This window comes from Pezoporus occidentalis, unplaced genomic scaffold (assembly GCF_034315485.1).
Source record: "Pezoporus occidentalis ecotype Australia unplaced genomic scaffold, CSIRO_AGI_Poc_V1 ctg187, whole genome shotgun sequence".
Classification (NCBI taxonomy): Eukaryota; Metazoa; Chordata; class Aves; order Psittaciformes; family Psittacidae; genus Pezoporus; species Pezoporus occidentalis.
Window position 1 is genome coordinate 131361 of NW_026913715.1, and position 20696 is coordinate 152056.

General features: G+C 48.0%; 1 protein-coding gene across 4 annotated transcripts; it reads right to left on the reverse strand.

Moving 5' to 3' along the window:
- Positions 1 to 772: 772 nt before the first annotated feature.
- On the reverse strand, positions 773 to 20249 carry UAP1L1 (UDP-N-acetylglucosamine pyrophosphorylase 1 like 1). Of its 4 annotated transcripts, none has more exons than XM_062615938.1 (9): positions 19882 to 20249; positions 11654 to 11858; positions 9940 to 10115; positions 8589 to 8761; positions 7606 to 7799; positions 6693 to 6833; positions 5023 to 5208; positions 4156 to 4262; positions 773 to 3183 (listed from the first exon to the last, which is right to left on the reverse strand). In XM_062615938.1, exons 1-9 carry the CDS (start codon positions 20156 to 20158, stop codon positions 3131 to 3133), a joined length of 1512 nt encoding a protein of 503 aa, XP_062471922.1. In that variant the 5' UTR covers positions 20159 to 20249; the 3' UTR covers positions 773 to 3130. The 4 variants fall into 4 exon arrangements, with proteins under 4 accessions (XP_062471922.1, XP_062471923.1, XP_062471921.1 ...); XM_062615939.1 differs by having other exon boundaries at positions 4196 to 4262; positions 19882 to 20248; XM_062615937.1 differs by having other exon boundaries at positions 773 to 4262.
- Between the last annotated feature and the right edge of the window lie 447 nt (positions 20250 to 20696).

Consider the following 20696-nt stretch of genomic DNA (forward strand, 5'->3'; position numbering starts at 1 on the left):
AGTTCTGACAGGTGCGAACACTCTGCATAGACAAGTAGAGGAACAATTTAACAATAGCCTGAAGCATGCATTTATTTTTAGTATTTGTTTTCCTATCACAGGAAACTACTGGTTCATATAGCTTAAAAACATATTAAAAACCCAGCAGCCTTCACGTGTGTGCCAAGAGAGAAACATGGAGCAAAATAGGTAAGGAAGATAGAATATCTACTTCTGACCTTTGCTGGGTTCAGCACTAAGCCCTCAAAAGAGGATGATCTGTCATTCATGAAAAAATGCCAACTTCCACCAATGATTGTTCTATAAATAAAGCCCAGTTTTAAAAGTGCAGTCACTGGGAATCCAAGCAAAAGCTGTGTTACAGTGAGTGCTCATAACCTACAGAGCAGCTGTGAAAGCCTGACTCAGATTCAGATCGCCCAATTCTACTTTCAAGAAAGGAAAAGCACAGACCACCCACAATGAAATTCCCTCCCCTCAGTATTCTGTGTTTAAAAGCTTGAAAAAAAACCACCAAACAAACAGGAATGCAGGCAAGAAGAATCTTCTCTTTCCTGATGAAAATAAGACATCCACAATGTCAAACCCCATCAGGAGTTACCCTCTGCTGAGTTCCACATCCCCCTGTACCTCTGCAGCAGGGGCACTCTAGCCAGGCCATCAGTGACATGCAGTGTCCTGCAGCCGTGTTGACAACACCCATGACGTACAGGGACAAAGACAACAAGTGTATTTTCCTTATGGACAAGAAACACAGACACACACATAGAAATCACAGTAACAACTTTATTATAAAAATGCTTAGGTGTCCAAAAGTTGCTGGAGTACTAGGGGACCTCCCTTTGTTTCAGGTACTTTTTCATTTCACAATGCACACTAGAATTATTTTGCTACATACAGGAGAGATACTATTTTTTTTTTTTTTTTTAAGTTCTCTCAAAATTTTTTCTATGTTCCAGTTTAAAATGTGAGGAGTTATAGAAAAACACCCCAACAGACAAGGCATACAGCATTCTAATTCGGCTTCCCCTCAACAACAACCTCTAAAAGCAGTCAACAGCTCAGTCAGTGTACACATGATTAAAGCCCACAGGAACTGAAGTCTCAAAGCACTTTATAAAGAGCAATAGAAATATGCTTTCTTCGTAGCACAGTGCACCTTAAAAGGAGCATGTGCCTGAATCAACAAGCAATACTCAAAAGATGCAACACAGTTTGTTGGCAGATTGTCCTGGTTTCGGCTGGCATAGAGTCTACTAGGAAGAAAATTAACTCTATCCCAGCCAAAACCAGGGCACAAATATAAAACTTGACTGACAGGAATGGAATGATCCATAGAAACACTGTGAAGAAAAATACAAAATTGAGCATTACAGGCAAACGCTTAATTTATACTAAAAATGGGAATTACAGATGCACGGCAAACAGAGGTAATCAAAACTGTCACGAGCTGGTCTGCACATGCAAAAGACTCATTACTTCAGTGCATATACACCTTATACCTGAAAACTGCCACTGACATTTAGATGCTTTCTTTGGACAACATGAGCCTAATTACAAACTGTATTTACTCTCAAAGCCATTTTTATACTTCTCCAACATTCTGAATACAGCTTTCACATCAGCAATCACATGTAAGTTTTTTAAAAGCCACGTAAGTTATTTAAAAGATTTATGCTTAATAAAACAGCATCAATTCCTCAATAGAAGCAGATGCATGAAATAACAACATTCCAAATGAGGCATCTTCCTCCCCACCTTCCTTTAAACCTGATTTAGGGAATAAGTATAAAGTGCTCTTCAAGCAAAGGCCACCCAACAGTACACCTGAAGCATCCTCAAGAGGGTGAAACCACTTTGGTGTGTTCTGTGCTTGCCTGGCACGAGCTTGCCAGGGCAGTGCCAAAGGCTGAACAGGAGCAATCATTTGTGGCTCACAGGCACCCTGGGATCCCTTGGCCAGGGCCAAGTTCCCATGCTACATGCGTTCTGACTATTAGTGTCCTTAATTAGATGACACTTATCTCTGCGTTATGGTTAGTAATGTATTTAAAAGGAAGGCATCTAAAGGATGTCCAGAAACTGTAGAAGGAGAAGCTGGTGTTTTACTGTGTGCAGTGGTCATGCAGGGATTGAGTCTTTTTCATTTGTTTGCTTTGGTTGAGCATTAAATTTTACCATCAGGATTTGTGCCTCTTACTACTTTCAGGTACTTTAAAAGAGTCCCTTTGAGGGATATGGAACATATTAAATAGAGAAATGGAAAGTAAAATAACTGTTATAGACAGAAAGAACAGAGGATTGCTGGGGAAAAAAAAAAATCTTCTTTTCAATAAAAAAACCTACAGCTGTAAAGAGCAATCAGTCAAAGCTTCATATTTCCATATGTTTTTTTTGGAATGGCACCAGCAAATCTAGATATGCATACTACTTTGATCTGCTTTGGAGTCCAAACCTCAAGCAACGCTTACGCACAGCAGCATCCCTACCCACTGCAGACTGCGCGATCTGGTTAGAGGATGCAATTGCTGTACTGGATCTTCTAACCAGCACAGCCTTAGAGGAAAGATGGATCTTTGGAAAGAAAGGCCCCAGTACACAAAGTCATTCCATACTTTTCAGTATGGGGCCTCAAACTGATTCTTCACATGCGCACACAAATTAAAGAAAAAAAACAGAATCAGAAACCACCAACCTCACCAGCACAAACAAAATCCCTAACAAGGCACTGAAGTGATTTAATCTTCTTGAATGCAAAGCCGACTTATTAGACCCTGACTGTCTCTGACACATATGTACGCACAGCAAATAAAAAATACAAAATGTGTTTGGTACCCAGAAGGTATTAATAATCTTCATTCATATCCAAGTCTACAAAACAGACTGAGGTAAAAGGCACAGCCTTCGAAGTTACCAAACAGAACTGGTGAGCACGCATGTGTGTGCAGACACAATTGCTGTAATGATTTGGCATCAATCAATACTGCAAAGCAATGTTTTTTATAATGCACTTCATAGCTGATATTTTAGTAATGTTAGTTCTTACAATGGACCTGACAGGCAGTATCTGATTTGAGAGAAAAGCCTCCCTCCTTTTCAAGAATTTCCTAGCATTTCTGCTTTGTTTTCATCAAGTACAAAGGGAGATTGGAAGTCTCTGTTCTTCATGTACGCTTCCAGACCCTGAGAACATGTGAAAACAGTACTGTTAGGTTGTAAATGCATCAGACTGGTTATCTGCACTAGTTTTAAGTCTCTGTAATATCCTAAAAGAAAAACTGACTAGCCAAAGTCAAAAGATCACTGAAAGGACAGACAACAGCAGCAGTTTCCCCATTGACAGGCAAAATGTTTCAGCCCCATGCCTGGGTTTCACAAAGGAGAGGCACCAATAAGCCTTAAAACAATGGATCTCAAAAACAGGCTTCCTGGGGAGGGGCAGGCAGGAGGCAGGGGAAGATGTATCCTTAACTCATATTAGAATAATATTAGCAAAGAAGAGTCAATTTAAATTGCCTTGTTTTCATTTTGTTCTCACAATGCATCAATTGCGACAAGTTCACTACCTGCACACAGAAACCCAGCAAAGATTTAGTTTTATGAACGCCCTTCTTCACAGTGTCCACATATCCTCCTGCAATTCACTATTTCTCAACCTGTCTATCCAGCACAGGGAAGCTCCTCTTGCTACTAAATGGAAGCAGCTTTGCCAGTCCCAGTTATTTGCAGAGGGATAACTTGAGAAATCTAAGATGTGGTTTCTCTAAATCAAATACACATATCACACTTCTCACTCAGTGCTCACTCACTGTGAGAGACAGACACAGACCAGCACACACTGAATACAGTGACCCAATGAATTTTGTAATTTGGATAGTCTGTGATTTTCATTCAGAAGATCTCAAAGTACTTGTAAGTCTGGATGAAATTTTGCAGTCTTGTTGCAAATCTCATTTTACAGATGGCTAAAACTGAGCATGAACAAACTGCTGAAGAGTAAATTACAATGGAACCAGGAATGTAACACTGTTGTAGTTTAAGCGCTGAACCCAGGACAAACACAAAGCCCAAAACCTAGTTCCCTTGATCTTACCATTTCTCAGCAAGCCCAGGCTAAAGAAATCCCCCATGTTTGGAATGAAATCAGATGCATACCTGCATGCTTAAAAATACCTCCACAGACAGTTATTCTCACCTCTCCAAAGTAAGACACTAATGGAGATATCTCACACACAGCCGGAGCATCTTCAGTTCCTGAGAGACTAAAGAAGAGAACACAGGATTAACTTCTTGCTATGCTTAGAAATCAGTGCATCTTCTTAGAAAGCTCATCCAGAATAGGATATCCAGAAGGGTAAGACATTTGTTACATTCACATGCACCAGACATTATCCAAACACAAAGTGTGAAAGTAAAAGGGAATTAACAGGTCCCAAATATTTCTCACCAAAACAAGAACATCACTTTTACTGGAGTACTTTTCAAGTAAAACAAACAGCTTGTGGGTTTATTAAACTATGAGCTGATGAAATAATAGCTCCACAGAGTAAAAGCAGCTCCCATTTAGAATGATGAAAGAAGTATCAGAATTGGTAATTGCTATAATAGCTGATCCTTAAGCCCTCCTGAAAATCTTCCTGGGCCATATTCAGAAAAGCTGGTGAAGACTACAGATTACAATTCCTGGCCTGGCTAAACCAGAATGATGGAAAAGGCTGCCCCTGCCTAAGGAGCTGCTATAGGAGGAGCCAGCTCATGACCCCAAAGGCAGGAATCTCTGCCAGACACAAAGCCCTGAGCACTGTGCATTACTGTCTGGAGCACTCACAATCAGTAATGGAGCAGAAGCTGTAATGGACATTACTCTGAATGTTCAGAAATGACCAGCTGAACAAGAATCATGCTGAGTCACCCTGGAGTCAAACTTATGCCTGCCTTTGTAGAGCACAGTACATGCCATTAGCTAGCTGGCGTGGCTGAGCAACCACAGGTAGGGAAGCTACAGATCACAGAGTTTCCTACCTGAGTTTCTCTGGTATCCTGCAACCATTTTCATCCAGAAATCTGGCCCCAGCCTTGAGAGCCCAGAGGTAATGCTGGGCCAGGAGGGCTTGCCGTGCAGTGGTGGGAGTGTCTTTGTCAGCTGTGTCTGCGTTTTTTAGCGGTGAGAACTCTTCTTCTCTCAAAACTTCAAATGCCACAAAATTCCTACCAACAAAGGGGAGAAAACAATGATAATGAAAAAGCAAGCTAGCCATCAGCCCTGCTGATGCAACAACTTTCATGGGGAAAGGCTCATACACATTTTAGGAAGCAGCAATGTATCCAGCCTGGGACAGTCAAGCTGAGAAAAGCCCACCTCCCATCTGAACAGCAAAGAAGCACCAGGGTTGTATGATGGCAAAACACAAGAAGCAGCTCAGTGTCTGGGAACATAAGAGCAGCCTCACAACAGCTACGCACAGGTAAGAAGAAAAACAACAGTTCTGCAGAGATCCCCCAGAAAGCTCTCCAGGCTCTGGGAGCCTCATGGACAAAAATTCTCAGCCAAGAGCACAAGAAGATGGAGAGAGAAACGATGCCTGATGCACAGACACAGCCCTGGACACTTCAGAGCACCGCACCCCTGCTGCAAGAAATCACCACTGCACTTGTGATCTGTAGGCAAGGATCAACTCAGGACACCCGTTCCCAGGGATGAATGAGCAATATGAGAGGATTCACATTGAATGTTAAATGCAGCCATTTCCCAGAAATGGGAATGCAAATTAAAGCAATCCCGTGGCAGCATCCATGTGCATTTCACGTGTGAAAGCAGCTGCCAAGCTGGTTTTGCAGTATTATGAAAAAAGCACAAGGAATCGCTGATTACAAGTAGGTCCTTTCAATGCTCAGGACTTGCCACTGCTTCCATCACACTGGTTTTGGCTTTGGTGCGTGACACTTCATTGAACACGTCAGGAAGCAGAGACTGATTCAACCCTTGAGCTTTCTATCCTAAAGTAAATCATCTGAAGAGAAAAATATTGTCCCCAAAGAAAGGTAATTCAGTTTGCATGAGGTCTTTTTCTACCATTTATTTAAAACTACAACAGAATCCTTACTGCTGAATTCCAGACTTCTGAAAACAGTTTTTGTAAGAACACTTATGCTAAATTCCTAAATTATTAAAATCCCACATTGTTTAAACAAAAAGTACCCCTGACTGCACCAACACCAGGGCAGAGCACTCTCAGTGCTTGGCAAGTCAACACTGACAATTTCACAGCAACAGTAACTTGGCCCCACAGCGCTTAAACGACCTGTTTTCTTTCTGAGCACTAAAGGTGTGAGCACCTAACCCATAACCAGAGCTGCAGTTGCCATGGAAGCCAGAATCCTAAAAGACCCAATTTTTGCAGTCTCAGCATGGGCTTGTACTAAACGTTGGCTTTGTGCTCAATTTCCTTTTTATTCTTTCTTTACCAGGGCTGGCAGAGGCTAGACCGGCCTCCACATCCCCAGTGGAATGAACATGGCCCCTCTTGGAGCCAGTAGCATGACTGTGGTGCTGGAGCTTCATGCAGATCCAACAGCCTTTCTAAGGAGCCACCCACAAGCATACGCTCCCTGGCAAGGCCCATTACAACCTACAGTCATTCAAACAAACATTGAGGAGAGAGAAGAAAAATTAAATCATGTCTGCCACTAACTTAGAGAACTGGAACACATCAAATACAAACTTCTCCAGCTTTATCCCATTCGGTTTTAGTGGTTTTACCAGATTTCCCTCCTCATCAATGTAGGGCACTTTCTTTATGGCAACATGATGCTTCAGCTGCGGCTCATATTTCCTGCAAAAGGAGAAGGAACAAGTTCATTTACTTCGTGCCCACTTAGGAAAAAGTAGTACACTTCTGGGAAGGAGATGCCTTATTACAGCTCCGGGTCATCTTTCAGCTGCTGTGGGTGTTGCTCTCTCCAAACTGATCCAAGCCACATCCAGGAAACACTGAGCAGAGCAGCCCAGCCAGCAGGACTCCCTGTACCAAGGTAAAGCAAGAGGAGAGGGAGGACCTAGCGTGGAGCTGAAATTGTTACCTAACCAGAATGACAATAGAGTACAGCAGATCCCACATACAAGGGTGGATCAAGCTCTTCAGGAAGGTCGTACAGCTGCTCACTGAATGCCCAGCATCACATCTCCATCTCCCAACACCAAGGAGCACAGTCCTCCCCCAGCTTCACCCTCTCCTCCAACCTCTTGTTATCCCAAGGGAGGGTATGAGTGACATTGTCACTGAAAATCCTCAGTGTGAAGCTTCATCACTGACCATGCTGCAGCCTACATGGCTGCTCAACCTTGCAGGCCCAGGAAGGTCATGCACTGGTATATCTCTGTTGATTTAGCTACAGAAAAGCATGCCACTTCTTCACTGGGTAAGGCCTGAAGAGCACGCTGGGGCTGTCAGAAAGGGGATATAGCTGTTTTGAACCATTTGGAGAAGAGAGGAGGTGAAGAGCAGAGCAGGAGGCACCCATAATGAAAGTTAGAGTGGGAAATGAGAACACCCTTGGAGGCACTTCTGGGCTGCATAGCTGCCTAGCAGGTCTGCTGGAACTTACTGGGCCACTGTTTCCAGGAACTCAACCGTGAAGAAGTGGTTACAGATATTGCCAGTATTGTACATCAGTCCCCCATTGGGACTCTGCTGCTGCGCAGTCTCCAGGCTGATCTCACTGTACTCCACCACTTGGTAGACCCCATCCACACAGCACACCACCCCAACAGGCTCTGTGGGGTAGGCCTTCTCCACCACCTGTAGCCATAAGACAGAGGGCTATGACAAGGAGGAAGAAAATCCCAGCACTATTCCAACTCCAAACAACAATCCTATAGGACTGTTTTCCACTGATGCTCTGGCACCTCAGGAACAGGGGCACGACAGTGCTGGTGTCCAGAGTAGCCTGGAGCCACATTTTGCCCAACAACTGGGCATAAAGCCCAGTACTGCTCAGAAGACAACCCAATTAAAAGAAATCAAGATACTGCAGGACACTTTTCTTATCAAAGACTGGGACCTGGCATTAAATGGAAAATGTCTGCAGCTATTAGCCTTCAGTGTTAATGATTAAAGTAGTATGTATCTTTCCTCAGGCACCTGCTGCTTTAGGGTGACAAAACTCAGGCTGGTTTGGCTTTCCCCATCTTCCACAGCAGCGCATAAGGAATGCTTTCATTAGTCTTAAAGGTGTATCTATAAACCACAACCCAATACAATACAGCTTCTAGATAGGACAAGAGCCTTTGTAGAAAGGGCAGGGCATAAGCAGGAAGCAATTCCAGTTTGTAATTCCCTGTGCAGTTACAGACCCTGCTCTGCTGGAAGTTTATTTCCCACTGTACTCTGGGAAGAGCAGAGGACACCAAAAGGTAAGGATTCTGAATGCAATGCAGGCAGCGAGCAGCTCCTCTAACAGCTTGGAGCAAGCTGCTGTTAGAGGTGTGAACACCTCAGCTCACCTAAGCACACCCAGCCAGCAGCTTCCAGGCACAGTCAGACCTTAATTCCCCATGGGACAATGTCCCAGTGTTAGCACCGCTTCACCTTTGCACCGCAATCTGCCCCTTTGGAAACACAGAAGCCTATGAAGACTGGATCTGCCATTTTCACGAGGATATTGTCCACACAGTATACATGGACGTACTGGATTCCACGCTGCTTCATGTCATCCAAAATCTTATTATCCACCAAAGCACGGTATAAGCCACCATTGCCATCTATAACACAAGAGAAAAGAGAAAGACCTGGTTAATTAGTGCCTTTGTAAGGGTTTTGGAGCTAAAAGAGCTATTTAACAGCAGAGCAGGGAATGCTCTCTGGCCAAGAGTCAGTGCTACCAGGTTTTATCCCCAGCTTTGCCACACAGTTCAGGGAAATCTCCCCTGCACACCTCAGCTCCCTCACTGGCAGTAGGACCATGGGGACCAGCTTCACAGAGAAGCCTTATGACACTTTATGAAGCCTTATAAGATCCTCAGAGAGAAAACACTAAAAGGCAAAACATTATATGGAGGGTGGGAAAAGCCTGTTACAGTCATTATCTTCAAGTACATATCATACTATATTTTTAATCATATTAAAAACTCAGCTTGGAGAAAAAGACAAGAATAAATCTTATTCTCTTTTTATCTTTCCCCCACAACTTCCCAATGCCTTTTTAAAGGGCTTGAACTGCAGCTGCACAAGATACCTGCACATTTGCTCCTCAGAGATCACCCTTTCGAAGTTCTTCCTTTGACACTCCTGTCAGCTCTAGAAAACCACTTTGCAGCCACAAAACTGCATCACTGCAACATGGCCACAGCCAGGCTGCCTTCACTGAGTCTCTTACCATGTCCAGGTTAAGAGGAGAACTTTACTAAGAAGTGAGACACTTGCAATTGTTTTGGCGAGTTAATCTTTTTTACCCGTTTCCAGCTATCAGCCTTGAACAGGAGCCTGGCTCCTGGCAGCTTCACCGCTGGGAGGCAGCACCTCAGGGACCTCACGCTGGTTGCAACTTGCTCTTGACCTGTAGCTGCACCACTCCTCATCCTGCCAAAGCTGCCAGACTTCCAAAAAAACCTGCTGTGGGTGAATCTCTGGGAAGACCAGAACAGAGATTGCTGCACTTTTGATCGCCAGCCTGAAACACTGAACTGAACCCTCCCACGCTAATCAGAAGCACTAACACTGACCCAGCTGGAGAGAGATTTGAGCAAGCTGCTCTGGTGGAAGGTGTCCCTGCCCATGGAACAAGTTGGAACTGGACAAGCTTTAAGGTCCCTTCCAACCCGAACCATTCTGTGATTCTATGATTCTATGACCTCCAAAGACTGCTCCATGTGCCAAGGCTGGTAGCAATTATCAACACATATTACATTACTGTACCATGTAAGAGGAAACAGTGGGGTACCTGGAGCCATGGCAATTTTCCCCTTCTCTTCCAAGATGGCCTTCCCATCAAAGGTGACAGCAGGCAACATCCTCTGTTCAAACATGATCACGTTGGATCTATCCAGATTGAAGTAGTTGTGTTCTACAAAGAATTCCTCTGTCGGCCCCAGTGTGAACTCACTTGTCATGATGTACCTGGGTAGAAATGGGTGCTGAGTAATGAGCAAGAAAAGCATAAGCAAAAGACAAAACTACAAATGGAACAGAAAAAGGAGGAAACCCAAGAGTGTTAAATGAGAGACGCTACAGTGACGTGCGATAGACAACTGAGCAGCAGAGCTCTCCTCCAGAACTCATCCCACAGGGACGTTGCACAGGGTCTTGTGCATGATTCTACCCACAGACTTAGCTCCAACCAGGACAGAATGTTCTCTACATGTGAATGACATCTGGATGAGCTAGAAAACAAGGCAAAGGACAGTACAACAGCCTTGTTCACCCCAGATTACAGATGATGTAAAGTGCCTAAAGAAGCATTGAACAGCATGAGGCGCTCAGAATGAGCTGCAAGTCCTCAGCAGCTCAGCCTGCCAGTGCCTCTTCTATGCCAAGGCCAACAGCAGCATTTTCAAATACTGGCTGCAGGAACTGTTTTTCTCTTAGCTTGCTTTATTTCCTCGTTTCCTTCCAACTCCATGTTGCTGCTGTTTTTCGCTCCACTATCTTCCTTTTTCAACAGTAGCTAAGAGCCATCTTCATCATCTACCTGTCAAGCACTTCAACTATTGGCAGAGGTATACAGCGTCCTCTGCCAGCATGCCAGGGGAATCAGTCCCTTGCACAGGAAAGAGCCTGGACCTCACACACACCCCAATGTACATCTTTGCAGCACAGCATAGCCTAGCCTCTGGTGTGCTGTTGTAGCCAGCTGCCTCCTCAGCCCAGAGAGAGGAACTGTAAACATCAGCAGATGTTGCATCTTGCAAATAATCCATCCTGGGTTCCACCAGCACCAGGGAGGGTGCATTTGCAGCTCAGATCACAAGGGTATCTCTCCAGAACCTAACAAAGACCACTCTGCAGAGAACATTCCCAGAAGTCTGCTGCAGCACCTTCCTCTCTCTCACCCACCACATCCTATAGGGAATTCATATTTTGCAGCATACACAGAGCTAGTCTCTTTTGAAGCCTTTTGATGGTTTTTGAAAGCTGCCAGAAGAGACAGATGACAGCCAGCTGTAAACAACAACAGCAGGAGGCAGCCTGGAAATGGAGCATGACAAGTATTTACTACTTTTTTGCTGTTGCAGAAAGTGCGGGCAAGAAGGTCTTAGAAGGTGAACTCCAGGTAATCTCTCCCTCCATGCAGTAACCTGAGAAGGCACAGCACAAGTGGATGACAACTGCTGGGAAGCATCCAGAACAGGCCCTGAAAAGTGCTCTGCAGAGTGTTGTCAGGGACTGTGCTTAAAAAGACAACATGATACAGCAGTGAGGGTAGTGGTCAGTGGTCCAAGGACAGTGCTCGGACCCTCAGATCTGCAGACACAGACCTGCCACTTCTCATCCTTGTGCACCCTCCTCCAGCTCCTGGCATCACAAATCTTGCCAACTAAAGGCTTTCCCTTGATAAGTCTCTCTCCAACCCCCAGGAAAATGCTTCTAGAAAACCACACAGGCAGGACTGCAATACAGATGCCTGCAGAGTAGGTCTCTGGTTCCAGGTCACCTACCAGGGTATGGCACACTTGCAGTGGTGTCTCTGGCCAGCAAGCTGTTCCACTTTATGGATTCTTTCTGCTTGGATCTGATACAAGGTCTTGCCACTGGGCAATCCCACGTTGTACATGCCCTTGGGATAGCTCACTCCCAGGCGAGTTCCTTGTCCTCCAGCCAGGAGCAGCACTGCCACCCTGTTCTGCGAGATCTGATGCAAGCCTGAACAGGAGAAAGAAGCCCAAGGGAACATAAGAATCACAAAAGCAATCAACACCCCACGGTCTTCTGAACCTTTCTGCAGAGATCAGGCAGCAGCCAGAAGCTGCCAGTCCAATGCCCACTGCTGGTGGTTCAGAGAGAAACAGGATACTGCACGCGATGAAAACATTCATTTCACCTCTCTGATGCAGCAATTTCCTCACCTAAAGCAGCAAATTGTGTAACAACTGCAAACAGCCACGAGTTACAGCTCAGGAGGTTCAAACTAGAAACTGGGATAAAAACTCTTTACTAGGAAGGTGATGCTTGATAAAGCCATAGCTGACCCGACTTAGGGCTGGGTATGGTCCTGTTCCAAATAGAGGCCGGACTAGTGACCTCCAGAAGTCCCTGATCACCAACATTTCTACGTCCCAAAGAAGCAAAGTCTCATCTTCAGTAAAGCACAGGCATTTCTGGAATCTGCCTTGATCAAATCTCTGTACTTATGCTTCAGTTCCTGTACAACTGCAGTCAGGACCAGTAATATAGCCAAGCCTGCAGAAGCCACAACTCCCATGATCTAATGAAAAGACAGTATCACTTCTCCCAACAAAACAGGAAAGTCCAGAACTTGGGGAAGGACCAGAGCACATAATAAACCCACAGCTCATCCAGTTTTTGTTCCTTGCCTTCTCTCAAGCCAGCAGTCAGTAATGACTGACAACCACGAGAAAGATTTTTCCTTAGGGAACACTCTGTGTTCCTCAAGGAATGAAGTGAGCTCTGGGACTGCCTCAATTAAAAGTCCCAATCTGTTGCTGTACAGGAGCTATCAGAGCCTTCCACACCCTAACACAAGTCCAGCACACATCACTGAGCCTGCCACTGCTCTCTACAGCCCCAGCTAGCCAGTACTTCCCCCCATCCTCTGAGGAGAGGACTAACACCCAGCTTTAACACACCGGGAACTAGAAAAATCCTGACTTGGACTGAAGATACTGAATTTCAGAAAAACAGGATTGGTTTTAAGCTCATCTTTAAATAACTGACTGTTTGAATGAGCAATAGAGGGAAAATATCAACTGTTGTTCTAACAACCCGGCTGGGTTTTAACTCTATTCAAAATCTAACTTTCAACAATAAAATCAGACATAAGCCATCCATGACACTGCACGAACACTAATGACCTCTCCATGCTTACAAGTCACAGTCCCACCACAAGAGCAACACCATGTTTCTGCCTAAACAAACCTCTTCTGAAGAGGCTGGAGATGACAGCTTGGGCACACTGAGGAGGGTCCTGACAGCTCTTTGCTGCAGAGCGAGCTTTGACTTCACAGGACCCCATAAGTGCTTGTTCACCTCTAGAGATCTGCATTCCACCCTCCCACTCCAAGTGGGATCGGAAGAGCTCTCTAGAGAGAAACCTGTAGGAAGGTGGAAGTCTTGAGGTTTCTATGTTTCAGGAGGGCCTTGGGTAGGGGGTGAAGCTTGAATAGGTTTTAACTTGAGATTTACAAGGCACAGACAATGGCACTGGTGAGCTGGACAGCAAAGCAAATAAAATAAGCCTAATTTTATGCAACAAACCACAAGGAATTAACAGCTCCTTTGCATCTTTATTGAACTTCCTGTCACAAAGGCTTAAAACACATAGCAGGGGGCTAAGGTGGTAGTACACCACTACTACCTGCACCAGTCCCCAGCACATGGTTTGCCATCGTGTGCTCAGCAGGCTGTTTGCCAGGACACAGCATGATGCTGGGAGAAGGGAAGGATCCTTGCAAAAGGCCACAGGATCAAGGATGGTGACTGTCCCCCCAGTACAACCTAGCACAGAGGCAGCCAACTCGTGCAGGACGCAAGCCCGGCACAGTGCAGCCCTGGAGCACACAAACTTGGGTAAAACTTTCCTTCCGACCAGCCCATTCTCCCTCCCGTCCTTTCTCCTCCCCATGCAGACACAGATTCATCAAAGCAGCAGCCAGCTCAGCATCAGACCAGCCAGGGATGCTCAGCTCCCAGCTGGCCCTTGAGTCCACATCCCTGCCAGGACATCACCTCGGCTTGTGCCCATGCCTTGAAGCAACAGCAGTGGGGTGGAGCAGGAAGGAAGTACAGGCCAGTGGGGGGTCAGCAGTGATAACAAAATTACCAATGGGAGAGGAAAGTCACTGTGGTTAGAAACCATAGCCAGACTCTCAGGGCACTGTTATGGTAGCTGTGCCTGTCCTGGGACAAGGCAGGGAGAAGACAGTTGCAGCTATAGCTGAAGCAGTGTTACCACAAGCAAGGATGTGGTTACACAGATCCTGACCATTCCCTTCCTAGGAAAAGGAGTAACAACTGCCATGGTCCTGCTGAGCTCAAACAGCATGGGGAGCTGGTTCACCACTCCACAAGGCAGTGTCACTCTGTTGACAAACCTATCCCTGAGGAAGCTTGATCTTGGCCTCTTCTCAATGACGATAAGCCTCTCATAAAGCAAGATAAATAGCAGCGTCTGAGCAAAGAAAAGCCCTTAGCTATGAGCACTGGCAAGAGTGTACTTGCTGTCATGCCCACAGCCAAGGACAACACTGAGTGAGTCACTATCCAGTGATTCCCAACCACATTCCAGTTAGGAAGCTCACAATGTCCGTTCTCAGAAGTTTTCCACACAGTGACGAGAGGATGGAATCTGCCCAAGGGTGATTTGGCATCTCACACTCACCTCCCAGAGGAGCTTCTTACTGCAGGGACCAAAATCTCAACCTAAGCAGAATGAACCCAAGTCCAAAGCAATACCACTGATAGCATGAACTGTGTCATTCTCTTTTTCTCTTCCCAAAATCCAGCCGATTGACAGGGCCATATTCCTGGGAGATGCCAGCCCCAGCAAAGGGACTCTCCTTCCCATAATTTATGATATTCCCAGTATTTATGGTGCAACCCTACAACTACTGGCAAGTTCTTCCTGATTTTAGGCCACCATGAAGATGAATAGCCCCCCAAACCTGAGTAAGTAGGTCTGCTCTGACTTCCCAACTGTAAAACTACTAACATTCACATCTAAAGTTCATACTGACACATCTTGCTGCACATCAATCCTGCAGTAAATGGAAATATTTATCCCTCTTCAAAACCAATCCATCTTATTTTCTGTAGTGCATGAAATACCAACAGCTCAACCAAACAAGAAAGGGAAGATGTTTTGGCTGTTGAGATACCCCCCAATGCTGCACTAAGCCTTACTCTGCATAGAAAGTAAAAAACAAAAATAGATTTTGCAGGAAGAACAGACTGAATTCTCCTGCTGAACAAGCGCATCAGCCTGGTTATAGGAGCAGTCAGCAAAAGAAGAATAAAGCAAAAAACCCCAAAACATTAATTCAGATAACCAGAACAGCTCCTCAAGCCTCTGACAGAATGAGAGCTCCACTGCAGTCCTTGCCTAAGGCTTAGATTCCGTTAATAAAACATTTACAGAACATAAAAGGTCTGTGCTTGATTTACACTGTCATCCCTGAGGCTGCCTGGAAAATGTGTTTGCTTAATGTTTGTGTTTAAGGTATGAGAACAAATCTGACCACGCTGAGTTTCATTGTCTCAGAGACAAGAACAATGACATCTATTTTTTTCAATGATCAAAAAATACCTCTGGTGTTCCCAAGATCATCACCACAGAAACGTGGTGGAATGACTCACATGATCGGAGTGCTGCAGGGGATGGCTACAGGCCCTTCAGAAGGGATAGGCAGGGAAAAAGAGGTGGTGGGGTTGCACTGTATGTCAGGGAGTGCCTTCAATTCAGTGTTGTGAGTGACAAGGCTGTGTGTTTAGGGGTGAAGATCGGGGGAAGGCTAACTAAGCTGATAACCTGGTAGAATGTTATAGATCTATATAACTGTATAGGTCTATAATAGCTATAGACCACCTAGCCAGGATGAAGCTACAGATGAAATGTTCTCCAAAAACTGGGCCAAGTTTCATGATTACTTGCCTTTGTTCTCATGGGGGACTTCAACCTACCAGCTGTCTGCTGGAATTACCACACAGGAGAGAAGAAACATTCCTGGAGGTTCATAGAGGGTGTGGAAGATAACTCCCTAACCCAGGTGCTAAGTAAGCCAACTAGGGGAGACAACTGGCTAGATCTGCTGTTGGCAAACAGAGCACTGGTGGGTGATGCGATGGTTGGAGGCTGTCTTGGGCAACCAAGATTGAATTTTCAATCCTTGGAGAAATCAGGAAGAAGGTCAGCAAAACCTCCACCTCAGACTTCCAGAGAGCTGCCTTTGGCCTGCTTAGGACGCTGGGTGGCGGAATTCCTTGGAAAACATTACTGAAGGATAAAGGGGTCCAAGAAGACTGGACACTCTTCAAGAATTAAATCCTTAAGGCGCAGGATCAGGCAGTCCCTATGTGCCAAAACCAAAACCGGTGGGGAAGAGACCAGCCTGGCAGAACAGGGAGGCAGTGCTGGAACTCAAGAAAAGAAAGAGTTTATCACCTGTAGAAGAAGGGACAGTTACCCCATGAAAAGTACAGGATGTTGTTAGGTTCTGTAGAGAAAAAGGTAGAAAGGCAAAGGCACAGACAGATATAAAACTGACCGTTGCCATAAAAGATAATAAAAAAATACTTTTACATATGTATTAGAATAAAAGGAGGGCCGAGGAGAACTTCCATCCTCTGCTGGATACTAGGAGAAACCTAGGGACTGAGGACGACGGAAAGGCTGAGTTACTGAATGCTATCTTTGCCTCAGTCTTTAAGAGTCACGCTATCCCCAGGGTACTCGGTTCTCTGAGCTGGATCGCAGAAATGGGGAGCTAATTGAAGTCCCCATAATCCAGGAAGAAATGGCTAGAGACCTCCTCCTCCACTTAGGTATACACAAGTCTATGGGGCCAGGTGGGTTCCATCCAAGTGCTGAAGGAGCTGGCAGAGGAACTCGCTAAGCCACTCTCCATCATCTATCCACAGTCCTAGGTCAGTGTAGTGGGCAGGTCCCAGAGGATTGCAGGTTGGCTGATACGACATCTCCACAGAAAGTGGTGGCCTTGGCAGTGCTGGGAATGGTTGGACTGGATGAGCTTAAAGGTATTTTCCAATCCAGCTGATTATATGATTCTGTGACTAAATTTTGGGTAGCCTGGTCCTTTTAACCACCACTTTTTATCACAAAAAGAGAGAATCGGAAAGGAGGAGACACCCCTTCAGCTGTTTAGTCTTTGCAGAGGACACACTGCAGGTGAGAGCTGCTGGGAATGTGGACACCCGTGGACAGAGCTCAGATAAGCTCAGTTCAGGGGTTACCCTGACCTCACACCGGGGGCTGTGTCAAGCAGTGGGTCAGGGCTGCTCACCCTGTTCCCATCCAGCTCCACACCACAAAAAAAGAGCCTTTAGGGGCCTGCATCCCCACAGGGACCCCCAATCCCCACAAAGCCTGTGCCACTGACGCCAGCTCCACTAGGAAATGCTATGCCAGGGCACATGGACACTCCGGGATGGGGCCATGTTCACAGGGACACATGGCACAAAGTCTCACTCCCAAGTGCCCTCCTCTGGGAAATAAAACCAAGGTCTGAATCCCATCACCAGCATTAAACTGGATCATAAAAACACACCAAAAGGAAAGAGAAGGACAGCATGTTCCCTCCTGGGAGAGATTAAGACATACTGCCTGCAGGGCTGGTGTGGCTCAGGGCCACCAGGCCTCAGGGCCAGGGCAAGCTGACTTGTACACATGGCCAAACATCCCAAACACACCAGACCTTCTGGACTCTTGCAAGCATTGCAGTGCTGCAGTTCTGCATCCAGCTCTGGGGCCCCCAACATAAAAGGAATGTGGGGCTGTTGCAGCAAGTCCAGAGGAGGCCACGGAGATGCTGCGCTGAGGGCTGGAACAGCTCTGCTCTGGAGCCAGGCTGAGAGATCTGGGCTGGGTCAGCCTGGAGAAGAAGAGGCTCCGGGGAGAGCTTTCCTTTTCCTGCTGCAGACAGGCACAGGGCAGACACGCCAGCTCCTCATTGGCTCAGCAGGCTAGAAGATCAAGGAACCAGTTTGTTAAAACTGTTAACTGTGCAGCCCTGACCTAGACCCCTGTGCCTCTGGGATTCAGGGGTCCTCTTCCTCCTCACCGCAATACCCTCAAGCAAGAGGCTACAGGCACCATCCCAGCAGGTTCCCTGCCAAACCCCACTGGTTACATCTGGGAGTCTGCTGTGTTATCGGCTGGGCGCTGACACCCTCCTCAGCTGGGCTGCAGATGTAAGCATGGCTGGTGGATCCCTGGTTGGACCAACCACAATGCGGCCCTCGGGTTTCCTCTAACTGTGTCCATCACTGCTGAGCCCCATCAGTGGAGTCTGATGTGGCAGAGAAGCTCCCCATTACCCTGCCACTTCTGTTTCTGCTTTTGCTTGGAAATTTTTACTCCGCTGCCCACACAACCCCACATCTTTGCTGGAAGTTTTAGGTGAAGGCTGTGCAAATGCTTGCCACAATTCAGCAACTCTCTGACCACAGCTGTTTTCTTCAGGCTTCCTTTTTTAACAGTACTGTTCTATTTCCCAAAGAAGGAGGGAAGACACATCTGAACCTTTGTAAACAAATAAAACAGAGTACATACAGGATATCCATGTAAAACATGTGGTCCCTTCCCTGTGGAGGGGAAGAGCACAGCTCACATCAAGCCCATCTTTCATATGCCTACAGGGTGACCAGGGAAAGCCACCAGCATATACCAGGCTCCAAAAAAAAACTGTATGCTGGGCTTTCCAGGCTTCTTCTACACCACCAATCTACTCTGCTCCCACATTCCATCCCCCTTCTGCATCACACATGGCACAGTCTGGACAGGGCTCCACACTTACATGAGAACTGCCTCTGCATCCATCAGTGGTCTGAAAGATAGTGTGTAGCTCCCTATTCCAGCAGCAACAGTGTCCAATGCAGGGACTTCACCTCTTAAGCCCTGGGGCCCCTAACACAAAAGGAAAGTGGAGCTGTTGGTGTCCAAAGGAGGCCACGGAGATGCTTTGAGGGCTGGAGCAGCTCTGCTCTGGAGCCAGGCTGAGAGCTGGGCTGGGTCAGCCTGGAGAAGAGAAGGCTCCTGAAGGGGAGACCTGAGAGCAGCTCCAGTGCCTAAAGGGGCTGCAGGAAAGCTGGAGAGGGGCTTGGGACAAGGGCCTGTAGGGCCAGGCCAAGGGGAATGGCTTTAAGCTGCCCGAGGGGAGACTGAGATGAGCTCTTAGGCAGAAGCTCTTCCCTGTGAGGGTGCTGAGGCGCTGGCACAGGGTGCCCAGAGAAGCTGTGGCTGCCCCATCCCTGGCAGTGCTCAAGGCCAGGTTGGACACAGGGGCTTGGAGCAAGCTGCTCTAGTGGAAGGTGTCCCTGCCCGTGGCAGGGGTTGGAGCTGGAGGAGCTCTGAGGTCCCTTCAATCCAAACTATTCCAGGATTTATTCTATGATTACATCCACCCGCGGGGCACGGCGTTATCCCCGGTCCTGCCAACCACGTGCTCCCCAGCCTCAGGCTCTATATTTAACAGCTAACAGCGGAAATTCAATGTCACAGCCCTAGAGTGCCTCCTCAGCCCCTGCCGCGCACCGGGATGCGGCTGCCGTTGCCTGGGGCCCGGTGGCACTTCCATAAGCCCAGATCTCCCCCCCACCGCCCGCCCCACTGTCACTCTCTGTCCCACTCGCCCTCCCCGCCTGACCCCGGTCCCAGCACCGCGTGGCGCAGAGGCCCCGTCTGCGCCCGCGCCAGGCTCTGCCGGACGCACCCGCACGGAGCCCCCGGCCCCGCACCGTTCCCGCGGGGCCAGGCCGCGCTCTCCTAGGACTTTAGGGCAGAACTCGGTATTCTGGCACCGCATGGCGGACGTGCCGCCCTGGGGCACCCTTCGGAGCGGCGCTGGCACAGATGCCCCGTGCCCTCCGCCCCGGCTCCGGCTGACGGGTTTGGACCGGGGAGACGCTCCAAGGCCCCGGGGCCAGGGCCAAGCTTAGGCCCCTCTCCGGGACCACGGCCCCGCTCCCCGCTCACCTTCCGCTTCCCAGCGCTCCAGCACGGCGGGGCCGCTGCGACGGGCGCTGCCCAGCAGCCGGGCAGGGAGCGGCTCCATCCGGCCGTCCAGGCACTCCGGTGGCCCCCGCTGGCGGGCACCGGCCGCCGCCGCCATCCGGCAGTGCTCTCCCAGCCCCGGCGGCAAAGCGGCCAGCAGTGCCCCGCGCTGCGCCGGGGACAGCTCGGCCCAGAACCGCAGCAGGTGGCTCTGCCCGCACCGCGCCAGCCGGTCCCGCACCTCCTCGGGCGGCCCCATGCAACCGCTCCCTACCCGCCGGATCGAGCGAGTACGAGCGAGCACAGGGAGAGCGGCGGAACCGCCCCGCCACGGCCCCGCCCCGCCGAGCAGCTCCCACCTCCCCGGGCCCCTTTGAGGACCCCGGCGTGCTCTGCTCTCTGCTGCAGCCGCGGGAGGGCTTCCTCGAAGCCTTGCTGCCAGCTCTGGGAACGTGGAGCTGCTGGAGCGAGGCCAGATGAGGCCAAAAAGATGATGCGAGCGCTGAAGCAGCTCTGCTCTGGGTGCAGAAAGTTGAAGTCATAAAATTCTAGACTCTTTGGGTTGGAAGGGACCTTAAAGCTCCTCCAGCTCCAACCCCTGCCACGGGCAGGGACACCTTCCATAGAGCAGCTTGCTCCAAGCCCCTGTGTCCAACCTGCCCTTGAACACTGCCAGGGATGGGGCAGCCACAGCTTCTCTGGGCACCCTGTGCCAGCGCCTCAGCACCCTCACAGGGAAGAGCTTCTGCCTAAGAGCTCATCTCAGTCTCCCCTGTGGCAGGTTAAAGCCATTCCCC